Below are 21532 nucleotides of genomic sequence, written 5' to 3' on the forward strand. Positions count from 1 at the left end.
GTTTCGATTGTCTGAGCCGCAACCTCGCGGTAATGCCACCCATGTTACCATATTAAAATGTGGCAATACATTCAATGAGCCCCCGATGCTCTGATATATATAGTTGACAGTATTAGAAAGTTCCAGATGATGAGAATAGATTTCCAAGATATGCATAACATGTGTTTTAACATGTATTATTTCTTTGTCTTTATAAACATATATAGTGTTGGATAAATGTCAACTTTTGAGAATGTAATAATGTTAGTCAAATTTATATTTACAGAAATACCATACTTACAACTGTACTGTGAACGTTTATTTAGACAGCTTTGTGGTCCTTTTTCAGTAGTTGATATACATAATAAAGATCATCAGCATAACGAAAACAGTTAAATTTTGCACTTGTAAGAGAGACCTAGTAATCATTTTCATAAAAAAAACTAAATTTAAAAAATAAAGTCTAAAAGGTTGGGACTGAGATTATTGCCTTGTCTTAGACCTATTTTTAGTATATTTTTTTCAGGAAGGCTGTCACCAACGCAAACATGCATAATCTTTCTACTTAATATATTTTTATTATGCTTTATTTAGATATCCCAACATCACATAGTTTGTTAAGAAGCATTGAATGTATGACCGTGTCGAATGCACTGTGCAAATCCACAAAACAGGCTAAGAGTTTTGAGCCTTTATTTAGATCTTTTTCAACAAGGATCCTAAACACAAACAATAATGAGCTGTTCTTGCTTTTAGTTAAAAGCCAATTTGGGTCTTATTTATAATAAAATGAGTATCGAAATACATATAAATTTACTTGAAATCTTTCATTTAAAATGAAAATTCATGTGCGTTTTTAGTATTCGTATGCAACAAATCTGACGCAATTTCTTTCTTCCTCCATAATCAAATGTTTTCGAAATAATAACCTGTTTTAATCAATAAACTTAATAAAAAAAACATAAGCATAAAATTTAGGGTAAAATTATCGTTCACTATAATTTTGTTCGTGTCTAAAATTGAGCTGTTAGACGTTTCGCATGTTGCTGAAGCAACATATACGCAAAAGTACATAACATGATGAAATTATTTTATTTTAAATGCTCAAACTTATGTGATTTAAATAATAAAGACAAAAATTATATGATAAATAAATATAAACATAAAATATTTAGATAAATTATAAGCTTCAGACTTAAATACAGTAAACAGAACACAGTTTACTAGTAACTGTGTGAGTAGGCCAACCCTTAATGGAAGTGGAACAAGAAGGAGCACATTTATTCTGTGGGAAGTCGTTGTAATAAAAGTAAACATTTTGCAATTTTGCGGGCACTTTTCGATCCAGATCCTTTAAATATATATTTTTTTTAATTTCAATTGCATTGAACATGTATATCGATACGGTTATGCCTTTATCGACACCCATTTTCTTTGAACAACCTGTCATCGAACATTTTTATGAACAGTTTTTCTATAAATACAACTTAAATAACTTGAAATATTGTTCCTTTCGGAATTTTAAAATCGTGTCATAGTCCTCGATCTCACTACATAAATAGAAACTAATAGTAATAATAATATAATAATACTAATATCTTTATTTAGAGAGTGTGTATACACATTATGAAACAATTACAGGTTCAACCATAACAACATTATATTTACAATGTGGCCTTCTATGAAGAAAAACATACAAACAAAGACAAAATGCAATTTGTTAATTTTAAAACATATTGTTTTGTTTTCAAGTATCTCTTAGTAGTTCAATAACAGCTTTACGAGTTTTATTGTGTTTGTATTGCCACACATCCGGACCGTAATACGGGCAAAATATTTATTTAACTGTAAACACTTGACATAGCTTGATCTTAGTGTACGCTTGTAAACACAATTGATTTAAACATGCACCATCAAGTATGTTTTGAAATGTGGTGATTTTTGGAAATTGTGGTAAAAAAATGCGTCCATATCAAATGGTATACATTTTTATTTATATCATAGTTTATGCATACGTTTGTAAGTAACACACTAATTGATGCTATTGTTCACTTTAAAACAAGTTCCATTGTAGAAATTATGCGAAATATGTAGCTTGAAGTCATTTTTATCCTAACAAAATAGTCATCATATGGTTGCTTCGGGGATGCTTCGAGGATTGTGTTTTGAAATTTAGATCGTATTTCATGTGTAAGAATGAATATTTTGCGGTAATATTCAAATAAAACTATAATAGGTACAGACTGGCAACAATAACTTTGATTGATAATATTGTCACATTTTAACAACTGTTTAATCCTGGACTTTCGTAGACAACGACAGTTGTCGGAGGTGTAACGCCCTCCTTCCTTGAATACCGAATACTCATATACTCTCTACACTGATTTTTGCTGAACAAAAAATAAACCATTTTAAAAGTCTGTATTTTTAAATCATACAAACCAATGTATGCCTGCATATCACGCACACCTTCCTCTCTGCTACCAATTTCTTCAAACAAGTCAACTGAATATTGCCAACCAAAAATTGGGACTTCAGTTACAGTATGTTCTACTTACTTTTTCACTGGTACCTTTTCGATCAGTTATATTTTTACTGTAGGAACATTATTGAAACGTTTAGTGGATACATTTATGTTCACTAAATGTAGATTACTTAGTTTTGTTGAAACGATTATTGGGCAATTTTATGTCCAATTTACTAAATCGTCCAATTCTATGTAAACGCTTATTTGCTATGTGGATGCCCACTAAATGTAGTCGTTCAGTTTTATAGAAATGCTTAGTTGATATTTCATTACATTCGGAGCTCCTCGGACATTTTTATCAAAAACAACCTCGGATGTATGCCGGTTCATCAGTTGAAGAAGTTCATAAAATTTTGAATTATATCATTTATGAAATGTAGTGCTTTAACGTTGTAATTGTTGAACTAAGTTTAAATTGATTGCCAGTGAAGTATATTATTACAAACATAATTAAGAGATTCCCAAGAGTTAAGTCATGAAGTTTAACTGATAAATAAAATAACTACGCGATCTACCTACAGGGGACATAAACGTACCGCTTTTCGAGTATGTTAAACAGTCCAAATGCATCCAAGGTTGTTTTCGATAAAAAATGGCCGAGGAGTTCCGAATAACTTGGCCTGATAAGACATTTTATTAAAAGCGTCAAGGTTGCATCATTGATTATATAGAGTTTGTTGAACTAATTTTTAATTTAGCTGTTGTTTAAATTTGAAATAAAAGAAGAAGATTTAATCACCAAAGAGCATTGACTAAGGGACGGAATAGTACAATTTCCCATGATAGGATTGGTTTTAATGGCAATTATTACAAAGCTTTTGACTGATATTACTTCTTCTGTTGTTTTGCCCCCCTCTGCTCAGTGAACCAGCAGCCAGTCTTCCCATAATACCTTAAACTTTTTAAAGTGTATTTTACATTGCCTACCTGCAATTTCATTGGCTTAAAATGTAAATTGTATTCTAAATAGAGTGACATAAATACATTCCACAAAAGTCATTACCGATCTCTGTTTAATCATACGTTATAATATCAAACTATGCACCTGGATACCATAAGAAGACTGCTATTGAGTTGTAAATATTTATAATCATTATGATCTGGAATAGGTCGGCTATTTTGCGTTTGAAATTGTTGAACCTTTTGTTTTACATATTTAATATATGTTACTATTGTAACGTGCGAAGTCAAAGATGCAACAGATCCCTTCAGAGAAAAGCATGCTCCACCCTGAAGGGGTCCGCTGGTCTTTATATACAGTAAATTCTCAATCCACACAAAGCCCGGGCTTTGCTAATCTGCATATTACCACCAAAGTAAACATACCTACTATGAACGTACTTCCGTCTATAACGGAATGTTATTCTTTCTATGGACGCACATCCGCCGCCTACAGCGGACTGTTACATTATTATAAACGCACATCCGCCGCCTAAAGTGGACCGTTACACTATATATAGTTGAGGATAATATGCTAGTGATTTATAACCAGTGTTGACTATTAGGGCGGCGTTTTTTATTCAGCGTTGACATTTCTAAAAACAAAACAAAGGAAGCGGCAAAGTTGAATTTACTTGAAAAAACAACAACAACAAAAACAACACTGTCCATGCAAGTTGACATTGAGAATAGGAGGTATTTGTTTATTTAAGTACAAGCAATCGTTCGACTTGCTACGTGTTCATGTTTATTAAATTGAATTGTGACATTCAAGACATGGAAAGACAGATGTCAGTTTTCGTACAGAACAAATCGGATAGACGTGGAATTTTCAGGTTGAACAATTGAAATTGATGGGAACATGAAATGGCAGCAAAATGTTGTTTGCTATTTTGCTTTCTCTCAGAAACTAAATATAATTTGAGAATGAGTTTACTAATCGTAGTCGAACCAGATTGAAAATGCACAAATGGATTTCAGGCAAAAAGAATACTTTAAACTTACAAAATAATAATAAGAAAAAAAACACAATATGTATTAAAGAGGTTAAAGCACGGTGTAGCCAGGCTGTTGGGTGATAATAGGCCCTCGTGCTCATTATGAGCTCATTATCACTCACCGGCCCGGCTACGCCGTGTATTAACCTCTAAAGAATACGGTTGTCCCTCGACCCTTTGTGGACCCTTCCCCATGTCACCGTAAGATCGAACGAGGTCTGCACATCGCCGTCTAGAAATACTGTTACCAGAAAATTCCTTAGCTGTCAACGAAACTAAACAAACTCTTATTCAAATAAAAATGAAATTATAATGTTGTTAAAGACAACAAAACAAAACAAAACATCAACTATAAAATAGTTTTACCAACTATAAACATATGTTTTTATATACGAGTTTTGACCAAACTTAGATTCAAACGAAAATAACCCAGTCCAAGACGAACTCGTATGGATGGAGGGAAACACAAACACGAAAATGATTACAAAACGGGCATTTATTCAAAAGGCCATGATAGTTCAATTAAAATACGTGTTATGTAGTTGGCTAAAACCGCCAAAGGAGAATCTTACGCCACCCATAACTACTTATACCGCCATTTCAATAGTACTTTAATTCATAAAGTGATCACAATTAACCAACAAGAACTTGTTTTTTTCTAATCGTGATCAAACAGTATGTATTTATTTCCCGAAGACTTACACACTCATTATTTATTTTTCTTCCCTTGTTGTTTCTTTCGAGAAGTGTGTGTGTGTGTGTGTGTGTGTGTGTGTGTGTGTGTCTAAAGGTCGTATACTTAAAGGTTTCAGATACTATACGAAGTAACTTTTCATGAAAACGCACTCTTCTTACATCATTTTAACCGATACCAATGAATAGTGCGATTTATGCCTCGGTAAAAAAAGGCCAAAGACAGAGCTGCAAGTTAAAATGTAAATAAACTGCAATGCATCCGTTTAACAGTTAAGACGTGAAGAACAACATTTTCTGCAAAGTACAAGGGTCAGTTTTACATACATTACTATTAACCGATAAAAACAAACACTGAAAATATTATTTTTATTTTCAAATATGGACTCAACTCATCTTTATATTGTTATTCCTAAGTTGAACAAGATATAAAAGCAATAATATAAAAAATAAAAACAGTTTCTAAAAACACAGTATTTATTATAAAATGTACATTTCAATATCAATAAATAAAATATTGGTCTGTCGAATGCAGAGTAACATCCAAGAAACAAGAAATATCCATGATGTAATCATCACGTGCAATTGTCTTTTGTTACAATTGTTGTAGGAATATCTAAAACTTCAATAAAATGACATTTTATGAAAAATTAAATAAAATATTACCGAATGCAGAGTAACACGGACGATAATCAAGTACACTATGTTTTCGTCGCTTTGTTTAGCACTTTTGTTTGTCTCAGACATGTTTTATCTGCTATGTCCATGAATTTTTATTTACCCTTGGATGTTGATTTCGAGGCAGACGTCATGGGTGTGTCTGCGGTGGACTGCCGGGAATTAAATGTGCTAGAGAATACCTCATATTTCTCGTGCAACAGGCGGCCAACTTTCCTCGTGCACAGGAAACTGATGGCGATGAAGAGGCCCTGGAGTGTGTTAAATATAATGAAAAAGTACCACATAAACTGCAAGTTTGCCACATTTGCAACAAAGGCAAACACCCAGGTTAGACCCATGACTAGGGAGAGCTTGATGTTGATCAGCAACGAACATGTGTTCTTTTTTCTCCTAGCAGCGGCTCCTTGTTTCCTTGCACGGGCAATGTGCACGGCGGTAAAGATAAACGAAGTCATGTCAAACAGCTTAAAAAGGGCAAGAGGTCCAAGAAAGAATAAGATTAGACTATTGCGCGAAGTGATCCAACATATTTTTCGCCCATAGTATGGTTTCATGCTTGTATCAATACCGTCAAATTGACCAAACTCTAAGATCAAAGCCACACCAACAATTATCAATGGAATAACCCAGCCATAGAAACTGTAAAGACACAACTTTTTTCTCGCACTTTCGCTTGAACTTGAAGCAATGAACTTACCTGAGAAAGTTTTCCACAAATCGAATGCGATTATGTTCATCCAACAAAAGGCTGCCAAAAAGAAATAATGATCGCATATTGCCAGTATTTTGCATACTAAAGGATAAGAAGACACTTCTGAAGAAATTAAGAAAAACAATTGTGCTAGCAAAAGAGATACCACCAAACATATAAGAATCTTTCCTGGAGTATTGAGAAGCTGCGGAAAACTGAAATAAATGATGACTGTCAAAAGAAGAGAAAGGATTGAAATTACAAGTCCGATCGTTGACAAGTACACCTCTGACTCATCGAAGTTGAACGTAACATGGACCGAATGACATTGAACACAGGTTTTGTTTATACTGTGGCAGATAAAAACATCTGTGCCATTCTGGTGGAATTGGGACTCATTGTAGGTTTCCTGTGTCGATAAAATAAACAGTTTGGAATCGTTTGTAAATATATATTCAGCTGGATCTAGTTTTGCCCAGGTACAATTATAGAGGTCGGAATATTGTTGCATGTGGTCTACCTCGTGAACATTTGTGTTTAAAGTATCTGGGATACAGCGACCTTTTCGAGGAAATGTCGTTGGTGGGCAAAACACCTCCCGACATTTGTCGTGCACTATGTCGTATATTTCATCATTACTGCATTGCCTTGAATTGATGATTTCTCCATCTTTGTACGCTGTATTAAGATTCAGGTCCACAAGAAGCCTCAAACTTGCCTTACGCCCATCGGGCGTCTCAGTTGGGTTGGGTGGTAAATCCATTGGTTTAAGAATTTCGCAATAAAGCTTGTTCATATCAACCTTATTACACTGCGCGCAATGCTCGTTTCTATACATGGTGCCATACATATCATAAACAATGTTATAATAACCTTGTTCACACAATCCAATAAGCTCCTTTTCTGAGTTATTTTCACAGGTGGAAATCGGTGGGAACAATCCACATTTTCTTGTCGTGGAGTTGTACATCGGTGCAGTGAACGAAAGCCGGCAATCTGGACTGTCTGGTATCCGGCGGACATTGGTAATATTTTCATAACATTCATATTGAGGTGACCAAAATAATATATCATATTCAAAGTTGCAGTACGCACAGTACATATTTTTGTACATTATTTGCAAATAAGAGCCGCCCGAAACAGGCGTTTTCTTCATTAGATCCTCCTCAAGCTGAAAGTCACTTTCGCATAGGGATTTTGTTCGTGCTTCAGACCAATTTGGTGAACACTTAGAAACTAACAAAACGCCATAAGAGTTAACGTTCTTGGTAAGTCCGTACACCCTCTCGCATGAGAACTGGTCAGTATTCAGTACAAGAAAATTACTTTCGAATGGCTGCTGTGTTATAAAACCATCACAACAATCGTTCATTATCACACAGAGTTTGTCACAATGGCAGTTTTTGTCCGGATATGTGAGGCCGTTTCCACACGTCCGCCGGTACGCGCACGTGCCAGAGTCGTATTTGAGGGCTCTGAAGGGATCGTAGTCGCCCCATGTCAGGTCGTCCTGCCATGGCGGCAGTGGAGCTGTTTGCGCACGTAGCGATAACAATGACGGAAAAGGCATAAGAGAAACCAGCAGCATCAAGCCGTGAGGACACATTGTGATTTTACTGAGACCCTGAAAGTAAAACATAGGAAACCTTTTTGTGATTCTTTATTCAATATCTTCCGATCGCGAGTTTATACGCTGAAACACGCGGGAAAGGTATTTGAAGAGTCGTGTACTATTTTGGTCTTAGAAGACAAAAAGCAAGCAGGTAATGTTCCTATCAAAATGAATAAAAACTAATAATTGAAATGGTTATACTGTATTATTTTTGTTGATTGTTTTACGAATTAAAGTGTTAATATGTCAACACAACACAGACATTCAATTCATTATAAAAATATCAATTCATTTTACGTTTGTATTATACTCTCATAAAGTTTGATTTGCACCAAACAAACATGTTTTGTTGTATTTTCATTCAAATCTCTTGTTTTTATCTTATAAAAGTGACAAAACGCATTACCTGAAAAATGGTCTGCCTACATCCGAATTTTCGCTGGAAATGAATGCACCAGGATATCTCTAATTCCAGTTTCTCTGAAATCGGCGATGTTGTTTTCATAAATGTCAACAATATTCATCCGTTACCATCTAATGAATCATTCATATTAATATTTATTCCGAGTATTGCATTATTGTTCCTAGCCAAATAAAGCCCTAGACATTTATGCAGGCTCCAAATGTTTCCATCTCATAGCCAGATAATATTCTTACAAGTTATGTACAAATTCTGCTACACTGCAGCGTACAACAAAAGTTTGAATAAGGTAGACGAGTTCAGATAATATGTGAGAAATTTTCGAGTTTCTCAAACACTCCTGCCACAGTTCTTTCATCGGGCGCCTCGACAAACGGAACTCTTCAAAACTGATCATTATTGACGAGTTATTGTTTTTTAACCTTTAATTCTGATTAACGAGAAAGTTGTACAAAGTCTACACGCTATCTTTATTTATAGCTTGTAATCTAGTGATCGTTCATTTGGATGAAATGTTATCAAACACTTGTGCACTAAATATTTTCTGATTTTTTTTTGCATGGCAATTATTTCATTTTTTTGTTAATTGCAGCATGTAATGTTTCCGACAGAAATTTTACCAAACCCATTTAACATAAAATGCAATTCATTAAATATTAATTAAAGCCATTTATATTGATTGAAAACAGAATAAGGTTAATGCGTTCTATCTTATGGTTTAAAATTACATCCTAATTGCTTTTGGCAAGACAATAAGGAATTCAGCAATTTCAACCGAGCAAATACTGGAATCGGTTTATCTTAACAAACGAAATTACATAAAAACACTTCAATCATAATATGAAGTTGATTTAAGCGCCCACCCAAAAAGCTGGCCTTTTTTGGTGTTTTCTCAAAGAGAATTTCGGATACAAGGGAAGAGATTACCATTAAACAATTTAGGCTTGACATCAGCACTCTCGTATGACCGCGAAAAAAAACCATCACATGATTTGTAGTATGTAATGAAACAGAATAAACTGTATTATTATATCTGCTTTCTGATGGTTGATAGAGATTTATCAGTGAAATAAAAATGAGATTTCATTGTTTAAGGTAGCACACCCCTAATGGGCACCGTTTCAAACACTGATCAGCTTGGTAATTTCTTAATGTGAATCATTTCCTGGATTTAAAAACAAAATTTAAAAGAAATATACCGTCAAATAACAATTTTATTTAAATTTGAATTACCCTACCCCCATTTCAGATTGTCGATAAAAATGACATCACCCGAGAGACAAGAACAATCCTTTATTTCATTTATTTTTCAACATTTTGGTAATAATTTGGTGTCCGAGTAACAAGAAATATATTTGCTTTCAGAAATAATACATTATTGATTACATCAACAACAAATATAATCATACTGTACTGAAATCGCCATATGGTATTTCAATTTTAACATACTGTGTTGACCGCGTAAAATTGGAAAATCGATGTTTAAAAGCAAAAATAACAAGTTCAAGAAATACTCATGACCTGTTCTTTATCAATAATTATCTTTAACCTTTTGGGAACATTTTCCAAAAAATCAAAATGTTTTACCGTCTCAATTAAAAAAAGATTGTTTTATTCCCAATTTAAGCCGTGCTTGCAAGTTATAAATGCGTCACAAAAGCTAATATTTATGTGTAAAAATGTATTTAATTACTTTAATGAAAATACAATATTAACTTTTGTAAAAAAATGTTAGCTAATGAAAACAAAGAAGAAAAAAGAGAGAAATATTTGTGCTTCTGGTTGGATTCGAACCACTACCTTGAAACTCTCAAAAGATTTGTAGTCCTGTGCTTAACAACATAGGCTAAAGCATTAAAATTGAAGAGTTTCAAGTGGAGGTTTTCATTAGGGGTGTGCTACCTTAAAATCCAACGCCAGCGCTCACAGGGCATAATTTCAACGGCGTCATTTCCGAAATGGCGATTCGTTCGCAAACAATTTCAAACTTTTTTTCTAAAACAAATACTATTAACTGTCGAATTATAATTTCTTTTTATGGCATGTTGTAAAAGGTGAAAATATGGTGTAACTGAAAGTAGATGAACATTAAAAGCCCTTCGAAAAATGTAGCTTTTGGTGCTCACTTGGTTAAATATATCGCGATCTTACATTACAAACATTTAACCTCTATATCATCTGAGACATAACTTTCACGATATGGCTTGCTCTATCTTTAGCGTTTACCCAGTGCCATTAAACCGGGTTTATGTTTAAACATTTTGCTACTGAGTTTGTTTCTGTAGCTTTTTGCATAAACATTGAACAGGTATAGAGATAAAGTTTATAAGCATACTTCCATTTTGAAAAAGTTGATTTAAAAAATAATATTTCAGCACAAAGAAATAGCTTCAACATGAAATGTATCTATTTTAGCAGCATATTTAAAAAGCTGTTATTACAAAAAAGGTTGACGCGCTATTATACAATCGGTACAATAAAAAAGTGTTGATTTTCTGTTGTTTTTTCGTACATTACAACAAATCAAAATACGAATTAACATTTGTATTATTATTATGATTATTATTAAAAATATACTAATGATAATAATGTTCTTCATTGATATCATTATCATTAATATGGTAGATAACTAATACTTATAGTTATAAAAAACAACAACAACAATCACAATAATAATGATAATAATGATAATAATAATTATTATTTACTATGATGATTATTATTATTATTATTATTTTAAGTTTTTGTATTTGTATTAGTATTAGTATTGTATTTATTATAACTTACACAAAATAGTGCACTGGTTATCCATCCCCGTTAAAGTAAATTCTGAACATCATCAATCATACCAGCCAACATTCATAGTTACTCATTCATCATTATGAATCCAATAATAAATGTGAAGTCGGGAAATTATGGGCATAGCTTTCAGGAAATGGCCCATTCAGTTTGATGTGTGAGCATTGACTTTTGCTAAGTGCCTTATTGTTCGAACAGTGTACGACACCATTTTGTACGCCTACTGTGTTTATCTGAATGAAAACCTGTTTTGTCCATTTAATTAGTACTTGTTCTGAATGGGGACATAATAGCTAGTGTGTACTTCACTATTCTAGTGTTGTTTTCGAAAGTTCATATGCTGCTTTAATCGTATATTTTTTATTAAAATTAAGTTAGATCCGAGGATCATAATACCAACATGTAAGGACATTAAAACTAAAACAAAAATAAACAACTGTTTTTGTTAAAATGGATAACAATGTTAAATTTGTTTTGTTAATTTAAAGTACTTTAAAAAAAAATTAAACATGAAATAAAAGTGAAATAAGGATACTCCCATTGATCATAGAAATTGTTCACGGGTGTTAGGGTGTAGTTTTTCCCGTGCTACCGGAATATACGTGCGTTTGGGAAATTTCCATATTTGGATGCACAGTTTAATGGCACTTTATACTTCACTCTTTATCACATACTACACAATGTTGCCGTTTCAATATAGCCAGCATATTCTTTCCTGTAAAATACATGTTTCACATTTGAATATCACTTTGCATTTTTGTATGCAATTTGTTTAGAAACGACAAATTTCTAAATTGGAAATATTCATAGGTTTATTTTTCTTTATGTGTTCATGGAATACGTGACACTCTCTCTTGAGTCCTTGAGAAAAACCATTTCACATGAAAATGAACAATGAGATGATGGCCTTAACATGTGCAATTTAATGTAGTCATAATCTTTGTACCGGCTCGAATGTGCGCCACATAACCGAGGTTGAGGTCCAGCTCTCTTGTGAGCAGCTCTCTCGGCTTGGTTTGGAGGTGGGTCATGATCTATGCCACCATCTGAGCGCTTGTCAGGAAAATGGCCCCCTCATACGAAATTTTAAAGTGGATTTAAGACCGATACGGTTATTCCTAATTTTGTGGCGTAAGTCAATTTGTGATATTTCGGAATAGAATTGTTACAGATCTATACACAGAGGCATAAAATCACCTCTATTTCTGTGTTTAGTGCTATTTACACAGGAACACATTGAAGATTGCAGTTTGCTGTACAGTTTCCGACTACAGAAAATGTCTAGAATGGGACATTGGGTTATGCTTATTTGTGTGACAATTTAGTTATACCAACATATCGCATACCATTTTAAAGGGAATCGACTCCTCTTTTCACGTCATCTATTGGATAGATTGTTTATATGTTGATTTAGACATTTGAATAAAACTGGACTCTACCATGAAATCCGGTAAGTTTGAGTTACATACCTTGTTTCTTTCTTGAAAAACAAAGGCATTACATATCTTCAGATGTGTTGTTTATCTCATTAAATGTAACCAAAATGATTTTAATCAACAATTTAGAGACAAACAATGATTCAGGTGCATATGCTACCCACCCATGAAAAGGACAGCATCAATAAACTGAACGGCGACTTGCACGAAATGAAAGGTTATTGTGCAGAACTAGTCAGTGCTACAAGCAGAACATTAAACTACCATCTTAATCTAATAAATCATTTACTGAGTGAAGTCGACACTCTAAAGAAAAATGCAAACTATGTTTCTTGCAAATGTGATAACGTTGCATCATCGTAAGGCAAAACAGCAGACTCAACAGATAAACTGAAACAACATGATCAACCACCCGTTCTGTTTGTAGCAACAAAATTGAACCAGGCAAACAACGACGCACAGTTTTCAACAGCCACGTCGGTCATTGCTTACCCACAAGAACCGGAGCTGATTTCAACTAACGAACAGGATTCATACGCAGATGCTGTAAAGCGACAACCCCCGCAAGAACCCACAAGTAAAATCGCAGTTAGTGTTACGAAACGAAACAATCAGGTGAAACAACAAAAAGCCGGAGAGACAGTTTTCTCGGGAGAAATACAAAACAATGAACGTGAAGCTCAGAAAAGCGACGGCGACACAGAGCCGGTCTTCCAGAGTTTAAGCTCAGGGCGTACTCGTAGATACTACGTTGGTGGTATAGGGAAAGAGTCCAACCGGGCCGGGCTGATAAAATTTCTTACAGATAGAAACATAAACTTTGAAAGTGTCCGAATCATAGAAACCGGGCGAAAATCATTGGCTGCGAAGATAACTATTTACAAAAATGATTGGGAGAAAGTCGAAGAAAAGACGTTCTGGCCGCGAAAGGTATATTGTAGGCGCTGGTACTCAGAGCTGGAGTGGGAAAACACTATACCACTGCTGACCGTGAACAGAATCAAAGCTATAACATTGATTAAGTTACGTGATGAATACATACAAAAGTAAAATCAATTTGACTAACTATGCTATTTTCTTACTCTTATTAATTATGAACACACAATCAACTTGTAGTATACTCACATGGAATGTACGAGGAGCTATGTCATCTGCGGGAAGCTTGAGCTATATGTTAGACCAATATTCAGTAGACGTTGCAGTTATAACTGAACACAAACTACTCGAAAATTCAAATCTTTTCCTGAGATCTATTCACGGAAACTTCGACGCTATCACCGTCTGTAACCCGGAACCTGATCCAAACGCGAAATGTGGCAAAGGAGGGACTAGCATACTCTTTAAAAAGTCTCTATCTTTCTCGACTAAACCTATAGTAATTCAAAACTGCTCAAACATAAGTGGCCTAAAACTATATTCAAAACATAATTTGACAGTTTTTATATTCGCTGTATACATGCCATCAGTAAACTATGAAATCGACAATTACACCGAATGTCTGGACCATATGCAAGGCTTGTTTGATGCGTACTCTTCAGAAGGCGTAATCTTGTTCTGTGGAGACCTAATTGCCGACGTCACTTCCGACAACAGTCAACGGGCAAATCTTTTGACACGATTTATGAAAAATAATAGCTTAATGGTCGTACCAACAAAAAGCACCGACTCTTTTACATTTCGACCAAAACGAACAACGCTTGACTACGTCGTCATTGGAACGTGGCAGTCAGATGTTATTCTTAACAACAGGGTGCTAAATGACGATTGCTGCACGGTTTCAGACCACCTTCTGCTCCTTACACAGCTGGACATCCCCTGCTCACATTAAGATGCCGATATCTATATCGCATGGAACAAATGTTCTGTAGCTAACTTCGAGAATTATGTTAGCATCTTAGAAGCATATCTAAAAACTTTAAATACATATCGTCTATGTGCAGACGAAGATACCATTGAATTGTTGTATTCTCATATATTAAAAGCAATCTGTGCCGCTTCTCAAGCGTTACCGCAGGCACGGTTCAACGCACACACAAAACCGTATTGGAATAAAGACGTAAAATCAGCGCACTCAGCACAGCGCACGGCCAGAAAACGCTGGGTAGAAAATGGGTCTATAAGGCAAAGTGGACATCATTTATATGACAATTATAAAGCGGCAAAACGTGTTTTTATTAACACTCAAAAACAGGCAAAGTCTCAATGTGACAATTACTTTTATGACGAACTTAACCGTGTTGCAACTTGTGATATACGTTTGTTTTGGAGACTTGTCCGCTCGAAGCAGAATCAGAATAAGACAAAAGAAACTATTAACGAAATTCAGTGGAATAATAAAACTTTTAGAGACCCCCAGGACATTTCAAATGCCTTTAGCGATTATTATAAAGATGTTTTTTTCGCCTAAACAGTTTCCTAATTATGATACTATTTTCCATGCAAAACTAGCTGAGAAAATACAAACGTTTCTTAAATCCAATGACTACTCGACGGATGACGTACTAACTTGTGACGTCACATGTAATGACGTTAATGGCATATTGAAAGAACTGAAACGAAGAAAAGCGCCAGGTCATGACAAAATTGTGAATGAGCACTTAATACATTGCGGATCAACTCTACAATATTATCTCAAAGTGTTATTTAATATGATGATAAAAGCCTCGTATATACCAAAAGATTGCAAATTGGGAATTATCATACCCATTCACAAACAGAACAAGATAAAAATTGCATGTAAAAGTTACCGTCCTATCTCATTACTGCCTGTGATATAAATGTATAAAGCTTTCGAAAAACTGGTGCATAAACGCCTTCAAACATGGTCAGTTAAACATAAAAAACAATTTCCAAATGCACAACAGAATGGATATCAAAAAGGACTTGGATCGATAACAGCATCCTTTGCTCTTCAGGAAACTATATTCACAAACCTAGAGTACGGCTCACCGTCATACGTAGCACCACTAGACACTTCCGGTGCCTTTGACAATGTATTGCACCCAGCCCTATTTGTTAATCTTCATGACTATGGAATTCGTGGTAGAATGATGAGTGTACTCATCAACTGTTATACAGACTTAAAGGGCACGGTATTAGTAAACGGTATACAGTCGACGCCATTTCCGGTCCGCCAAGGCGTCCGTCAGGGAGGGATACTTTCAACATGGCTGTATCGCCTCTTCATTGATGAACTCTTAAACAAGCTACAGGTTACTCCCCATGGATCTTACATTGGAACCATAAACACTGGTAACCCGACCCTTACTGACGACCTCACATTGATATCATCGAACAAAGCTGCGCTAAAAGCCCAAATAAACGTTGTTTTTGCTTACACGAATTTATGGGGTTATCAGTTAAACGAAAGCAAATGTTCGTACTTAATCTTCGGAAATAGTCAAACAGTAAACGATTCGTTGTTCGTAGGCCATACAACGCTTGTCCAATCAGAGTCAACAACACACGCCGGCATATAAATCCATAGATCTTGTAAATGTGCCACGGCCGTTGACGCCAGAATAAGAAAAGGACGATCATCGCTCTTTTCCTTGCTAACAATCAGAGATTCAGCCTACGATGTCAATCCGCTAATGCTTGCTGGCTTAGTGCAAAAAATCTCTACACCAACCGTTCTATATGGCTCTGAATTATGGTCGTCACTCACTGAATCTGACATTACGAAGCTCGAACGTTACGTTCGTCTCGCGGCTAAGATGTGTCAAAACCTTAACACGAGGACAAGAACTGATATGGCTCTCAGTCTGGTGGGATGGCATTCTATTGTATCACAGATCGACCTACGAAAGCTCATGTTTTTCCACAAACTGTGCACTTTAAATGCATCACTACTTGTGAAGAAGGTGTTCGACTATAGGCTACAGTTATTCTGTACTCGCGGTAATAGCAGCCAACTTGGCTTAATCCCAGACATCTTCAAAATCCTTAGCAAAGATGGTTTAGAACAGCACATACACACCTACAGATGAACAGCAAAGCTTCCTACAAAACTGGCTTGGAAACGGTCAATCAGAACAGCTATCACGGGCTTCTATAACGATATATGGAAATCCAGAGTCACCGGCGACCCGGAGTTTCAACTTTTAGCAGTTTCCATACTCGCGTCTACCCGTCCTTAATATGGTCAATTGCGAAATCACGAGAAGATATACGTCATGCGATATTAACCATCCGCTTCCTCACAAACACAAGACATCCCCAGGCCGAGATATGTACTCGATGTCTTGCGTGGTCAGCTGACGTCGACGTCCATCGTGTTTCTTCGTGTCCAAGGCTTTCCGATGAGAGACAAGTGTTAATGAACAGACTCGAGACCCCATGTAATAGTGCAGAGTTTATCTACTACTGTACCAGCGCGATTCGCCATGAACATGTTGCACCGAGTGATCATACAGACACACGTATCCGTGCAGTCTGTACATGTAGATATTTTCACAATGCATTGTGCAAACAGACTTAATAGACTTACACTCCCAAAGGACCTCTCACTGCTGATTATTCGCATAAAAAATAGTACTATGTTCGTCTTTCTATGTTTCTTGCTTGTTCATGAGTACTATCTTTAAAACTTATACGACAGCTCTAATATAATTGTAACATTTATTTTTGGTTATCCTTTTATTTTGCATGTCTCAGTGCGTTTTAAGGCTTTTGAACATTAAAACGGATGCAGTAAAATCAAAGGTATTATTATAAAAGCATATTTTCCTGAGCACCTTCTATTACTTGTATTTTAATTTCGGCAAGTTTTTGAACTAGGTGCCACGAAATGTTTTTGGATATTGATTCTTTTTTCTATTTCATTTTTTTATTCTTTTCTTAGAATAAAATAAAATAATAGAAATAAGCATTCAGTGTAATGTACATCGCATTAATGATAATAGCCACAAACTCAGAAAATATAAGCTCAGTTCTAAAGTATATGCTTTATCTTACAAAATTATTACATTAACATCGTCATCCTTGTGTAATTACTTTGTGCCTTATAACATGTAATATAATTGCTGTACATACTGTATATATGACCGTTTGTTTGCTAAATATGTTTAATCACTTTCGGGTGGAAATAAAGAGAATATTTATAATCAACCATTATACAAAGTAAATTCAAAGCAAAGTTAGAAGAGAGTAATATACATTCAGCACATACAAAAATAACATTTATAAATTTATTTAAAAAAAATCTTTTATAAAACATTTTTAATAAAATTTAAAAACAAATTTCTTTGTTTGAAAATACCACTTTACAGTGTGTGTATACCACGTGATTAATTACGTCATATATGCTACGTCGGAAGGCAACATTTTGTTTAAAATAAAGACTTAAATCAAAGATAACTTTTCTTTTACTACACCATTTTAAATAAAACAAAGGGCAGTCTATGCCGCTTAAACAGCCCCGCCTTTTTATTACTGAAGTTTGATAAGGAGATTAGTTTCCTCAAACTTGTTTCCAAAATAATGTTTTGACAGTGCTCCGTCAGACGGCCGTATTGTGAAAAGGTTTGTCGAAGTGTTTTAAGAAACTAAACTCTCAATCAATTTCTGGTAAAAGACCGAAGGTGGGGCTGCGTAAGCGGCGTAGACTGCGCTTTGTTTCATTTAAAATGATGAAGAAATAGTGAAGTTATCTTTGTTAAAAGTCTTCATTCGAAGCAAAATATTGCCTTCCGACGTAGCATTTATGACGAAATTTATCACGTGGTATACACACACTGACTTTAGAACTCATCATAACTACCATTAAAATGTTTACTTGAAAAAGTATCATAAAATATATAAATAAATGAATTTAAGTAACAAGAAAATTATTTAATTAAGATTTTCTAAAGAAGATTTAATAATAAAATTATAATGAATTGGAGACAAACGGAATCGAAATACAACGAATGAATCCTTGATTTACTTCTATAACTAATTGGCATAATAAATAAACCATCATAAAACAATTCAATATAACAGAAGCATATATACATTTTGTTAACCAACTCTTGTGTTTCAAGCGGCTGCTAGTCTCTGTCTACTCTGCACAGTCTCGTTTCAAATCACATGGGCAAAAGCAATGCTTACAATTTATTAGTAACATATATTCAATACTGGCACATTATAAGATTTACTTGACATGTCTACACGCAAATGTACGCTTAGATAGTCAGAAGAAGAGAATATTACTTCCGTTTAAGATATCGCTATCAAGAATACTACGTTAACAAAACATATCATTTTTCTTATGATAGTGGTTCGTTTCATAATTTATTCGTAATAAATGATGTTAAGTTTTGTTTTTAAAAGCGAACTAATGTTTCTATAGCATGGGTTTTAAGAGGTGGCCAAAATGCCTAGTACACATATAATGAGGACAAGCAAATTTAAAAATAAAGTCAAGGTACAAAACAAACTACATAAGCAAATCACACGACTATATGCTCACAGCAATATTTCTAATAGCGTTTTATTTAATGGTGTTAGTTTTACTCGATATACGCGATCAATATTCCCCTTAATTCCGTTAATTTATACACATACACATCAACATTGATATTATCGGATTTAGGTAATGCAATTCACTCCTTTTACCGAATTTGCATGAAATATCCGTTATTAAACAGAAAACGTACACAAATTATTCACATCACCGACATATTGATACATTCACACGCGATTCCATCCATCGTCTAAATCACAACACAATCTATAATGGGTTATTTTAGCATATCTTATAGATTCTATCACTATCTAATAACGTCTGTTGAATGTTTACCTAACAGTGTTGTTCTACATAACCCTTCACATATAAAATAGTTCTGAAATTGTGTTTTAACACATAATAATGCTTTAAAAAATTCAAAAATAGCCTTTCTAATTGTAAACTTTTCTATAATCCCCACTCTTCAGAACCATATTTAAGAAAAATGTGTTCATCAAACACGTCTAATCTATGCTTCACTGACATACAATGATATTTAATTGAACACCTCTTAAGTGTAAACATTGCAGGAGATTGTCCTGATAATGTATCAAAACAGGTACAAACAGTCTACTTGGTGTATAACAATACCTAGGTGTGTATATGCATCTATTAACTATAGGCCATTAGTAAAAAACGACATTAATAAACCATAACATTCGTTTTAACAGACTATGCTTATAATTATCGCATCCTGCTAATATCCGTTTCAAAAGTAGGATGCATCATCGTTTTATTTCTTCTGAATTATAAAGCAAAGAATTCCGTAAAATGGTAATCGTACACGTGTATACTATTACACATTAAACTCCGGTGAAGATATAACGATCAGTCTTCTGAATCCAGAACGTAACTACTTCCAATCTGCACTTTCATGTTTAGCATGCGATATTTGACCTGACACACTCCAATACATCCCTCCCTCGTCTATACATATCAATTATGTTGACTTTGTAGTGGGAATTGTATGAGTAGATGAAACAAACGCTCCGTATTTCTGATGCAGGAGTCCATACACTTTTCCGGGGCATAAAAAGCTAATACCTATGAACAGTCCCTGAAGAGAATTGAATATAATGAACATGTACCACATTACTTTTTTGGTGACATCATGTTGAACTGCGTTTCCAAGAAATGCGAAAAGCCATGGTAGTCCGATAACAAGGGATATCTTTACGTTGATCCAAAGTGCACTGAATTGTTTCTTCTTCCGCACCGCAGACCCATGTTTATGTGCCCGGACAATACTAACCGCCGTGAAAATAAACAATACCACGTCAATCGATTTAAAAATTACCAGAGGGGCGATGAAGAACAGGAGAAGTCCGTAATAAGTATTTATCCAACAAACCTTCGTGCCATAGCTCGGCTTCCAGTTACTGATTTTCTTGGAGCTTAACCCATACTCAAAAACCAACGCCAACACTAGAAGAACCGCTGGCAACATCCACCCGTACATGCTGTACAGCAACATGGCTCTTCTGCTTCTTCTTGTCGCCGATATTTGAGAAGAGTTTGAGAAGGTTCTGTACACATCAACGGCCATTACATTCATCCAGCAAAACGAAGCCAAAAAGGAAAAGTGTGTTACAACGGCTGTTATTTTACAAAGTATGGAATATGTTCAACAAACATTGAAACCAGGAAGCTAAGCTGTCCCATTATTAATGAAACTGCCAAGAAAATGACGATTTTTCCAGGGGTATTTCGCAGTGTTTGAAAGGCACCATATATTAACAGAGTTAACAGAAGAGACACGAAAGAAATGATTACTAGTAGTAATCCAACAATGGTAATGGAAAATTCCACACTGACGTATGTAAATCTATCGTCATTCTTACAATTTCCCGTGCAAAGTTGTGCTTCTTTTTTACATATAAATATCTTACTTTCATTCTTGAGATACTGGGAATTGTTCAATCTCAATTGTGTATCAACAATCGTCAACATTTGACTATCATCAATTTCATATTCGCTTGGTAACAGTTTAGACCATGTGCAACTACCTTCTCGTGTTCCCGCACTGTTCTGCACGCATTGTCCGTTTTTGGGTTTCAAATTATGCGGACATAGAATCTCTCTGCATATATCGTACTTATAGTCATACACTTCTCTGTCGCTACACTGTGGTTCACTCGCGTTTCGAAAATATGATGACGACATAATTCTCTCCTGATTCAGATCTACTAGTACGCTATAGTCATAGTAATGAATAACAATTGGTTTGCTTTTGAAGAGTTTGCAAGACAGTGCTGTCACAGATGCCCCA

At 34.9% G+C, this 21532-nt stretch overlaps 2 protein-coding genes across 2 annotated transcripts; both read right to left on the reverse strand.

Annotated features, from left to right (window-relative positions):
• Positions 1 to 5590: 5590 nt before the first annotated feature.
• LOC128236635 (uncharacterized) lies at positions 5591 to 11443 on the reverse strand. Its single transcript, XM_052951616.1, has 3 exons — positions 11329 to 11443; positions 8527 to 8600; positions 5591 to 8132 (listed from the first exon to the last, which is right to left on the reverse strand). The coding sequence occupies exon 3, from the start codon at positions 8112 to 8114 to the stop codon at positions 5910 to 5912; it is 2205 nt and encodes a 734-aa protein (XP_052807576.1). The 5' UTR covers positions 8115 to 8132; positions 8527 to 8600; positions 11329 to 11443; the 3' UTR covers positions 5591 to 5909.
• An 8760-nt stretch (positions 11444 to 20203) lies between these two features.
• On the reverse strand, positions 20204 to 20872 carry LOC128237709 (probable G-protein coupled receptor Mth-like 10; the record flags this gene model as incomplete). The annotated part of the gene is made up of 1 exon (XM_052953291.1): positions 20204 to 20872. A coding segment is annotated over one exon (669 nt), but the record flags the coding sequence as incomplete, so codon positions are not given.
• Positions 20873 to 21532: the final 660 nt, after the last annotated feature.

The sequence above is a fragment of the Mya arenaria genome, chromosome 6 (genome assembly GCF_026914265.1).
Source record: "Mya arenaria isolate MELC-2E11 chromosome 6, ASM2691426v1".
Lineage (NCBI taxonomy): Eukaryota > Metazoa > Mollusca > Bivalvia > Myida > Myidae > Mya > Mya arenaria.

Excerpts from the sequence above, each read along its gene's own strand:
- LOC128236635 (XM_052951616.1), bottom strand. The coding sequence starts at position 8,114 with ATGTGTCCTCACGGCTTGATGCTGCTGGTTTCTCTTATGCCTTTTCCG.